Raw genomic sequence first — 2157 nt, forward strand, 5'->3', positions numbered from 1 at the left:
TATATCAAAACTTCATTTTTGATTAGTAATATGCATTGCTAAGAACTTCATTTGAACAACTTTAAAGGCGATTTTCTCAATATTTAGATTTTTTTTTGCACCCTCAGATTCCAGATTTTTAGTTGTATCTCGGCCAAATATTGTCCTATCATAACAAACCATACATCAATGGAAAACTTATTTATTCAGCTTTATAAATCGTTTATAAAATGACGTATAAATCTCAATTTCAAAAAATTGACCCTTTTGTGGTCCAGGGTCACATATAATCAGGTTATCCTTCATTTTGGTCTGTGCCTACCCTTGTGAAAAAGTAGTACACTTTAGCATACATTTATGTTGAAATAATATACTTGAAAACAATATACTTATGTACAAACTACATGAATTGCATGTTAATTGCAAATCAAATGAAAATGTATTGTAGTTTTTATTAAATTTATATTAAATGCAATTAGCTGAACTTTACAGTGTTTTTGACCCACTTAAGTAGGACTTAAGTCCCCATCTTTATAATTATTTCTGTTGTCTTTGAAATATGGTTAAAGTACTGCTAAATGTACTGACAAGCATTTATGGTAAACTAAAATATACTTTAATGTCATTTCTGTTGAAACTTATCAGTCATGTATTTAAATGTATTTGTAATTACACATTTGTAATGAAGAATTGCAATTAAGTATATTTAAAATATGATCATTTTAAATGTAATATAAAATAACATACTACACTTATAATCAAGTACTTGTATGTTAGTCAAACATTTTTTTAAAGCACAACAAAAATCTTATTTAATCATAATTGTGTAAAATGTACTTTAAAGTAAAACTTTATAAAAGAGCACTTAAGTCTGTTAATAAACAGTCATATAAGTGTCTTGCTTTGAGTAATTCAAGTGGCTTTTTATTTCTTTAATAATCATTTATTTTATTTATTTTTATGCATTCATAATCTATAAGTACAGTTTTAATTTTAAGATTTAAAGTACACTACAAGTGCACATTCAATACAATTAAGCACACTTCTTTTTCACAAGGGTATCTTTTGCATGGAAAGACCAGTTGTTTTGTTATTGTTATTTATTACTAATCGATCTGTAGTTTGTTGTGGTGTGTTTTGTCCTGCTGATGTTGACGTTTGGGGTCCACAGACAGTCTGGAGTTTCTTGGTATAAAAAAAAAAGATTTATAGCTTTGGTGCTGATTCTGTCTCTGATGTCCTACAGCTGTGTTAAAGCCCTACATTAGCCCCGAGCCCAAGTGTTTAGAGCTGTTTGCCCGAAGTCTCCAGTGCGACTGGACCAGCTGGGGAAACGAAGCCATCAGGTTCCAGCACAGCAGCTATTTCACCAGAGAGAGAGTCGAGGAGCCGTCTGGGACATCTGAGACGCCTAATATTATACCTAATATTTCTAAATCAGCTTTCAGTTCACTTCCTTCAGTGGACCTTGTGTGATTTTAATAAGTAAGCTGCAGTACAGCCGTGTCTTCATCAGAACAGTGTATTTTAATACCAGACAGAAACAACTGTATTTCTAGATTTGTCTGTCTTTGGAAACATTTTTAGTGTGTGTATCAGAAATGTTATGGCACGATAATTTTTGAGGATAATTTGTACGTCATAAATTGATTTTTGTTGTAAATATGCCTGACAAGATTGTTACACTGAATGACATTGTAGTGGGTCTCTTCTGTAAATCAGGGAAAAATGTATGATATTTATTTTTTGCTCAGAAAAACAAAAATAAAATTACATTAAACAAATGTACAATAAGACTATGTTTGTTCATTTGAAGACAGAAATTTCTGCTAAATGTTTGTTTCTGTGGGGCCTGACATTTTGTCAATTTATGTTGAGACAGATGGACGTGGAGTTGTAAATTTTATTGAAAAAAAAAACAATAAAAATGCTGTCAGCCTGATCGACAGGAGAAGAAAATAAAATCTATAATGCATGACAGATCCATGGCGTGATATTTCCACCAGAAATAACCCTTATTAGGGTGCGAGTGTGCTCATTATACCACGGTGTCAGACTGTTTTCCTTAATCTTAAGCGTAAAGGAGTATTTCAACACCATCAACATCAATTGCATGTGTCAGTATTAAATCTAGAGTATGATTTCGACAATGAGTAGGTCCTGAGACGTGTTGTCTAA

General features: G+C 31.7%; 1 protein-coding gene across 1 annotated transcript in view; it reads left to right on the top strand.

Moving 5' to 3' along the window:
• The window catches only part of mettl4 (methyltransferase 4, N6-adenosine), an 8181-nt gene extending 6671 nt beyond the window's left edge, over positions 1-1510 (top strand). Inside the window, exon 8 of the mRNA XM_016559176.1 lies at positions 1226-1510. Within this exon, the coding sequence (XP_016414662.1) occupies positions 1226-1455 (230 nt within the window). The 3' untranslated portion in view covers positions 1456-1510. The remainder of the gene's footprint in view (positions 1-1225) is intronic.
• The last annotated feature ends 647 nt before the right edge of the window (positions 1511-2157 follow it).

This window comes from Sinocyclocheilus rhinocerous, unplaced genomic scaffold, assembly GCF_001515625.1.
Source record: "Sinocyclocheilus rhinocerous isolate Xijiao unplaced genomic scaffold, SAMN03320098_v1.1 scaffold1399, whole genome shotgun sequence".
NCBI lineage: Eukaryota > Metazoa > Chordata > Actinopteri > Cypriniformes > Cyprinidae > Sinocyclocheilus > Sinocyclocheilus rhinocerous.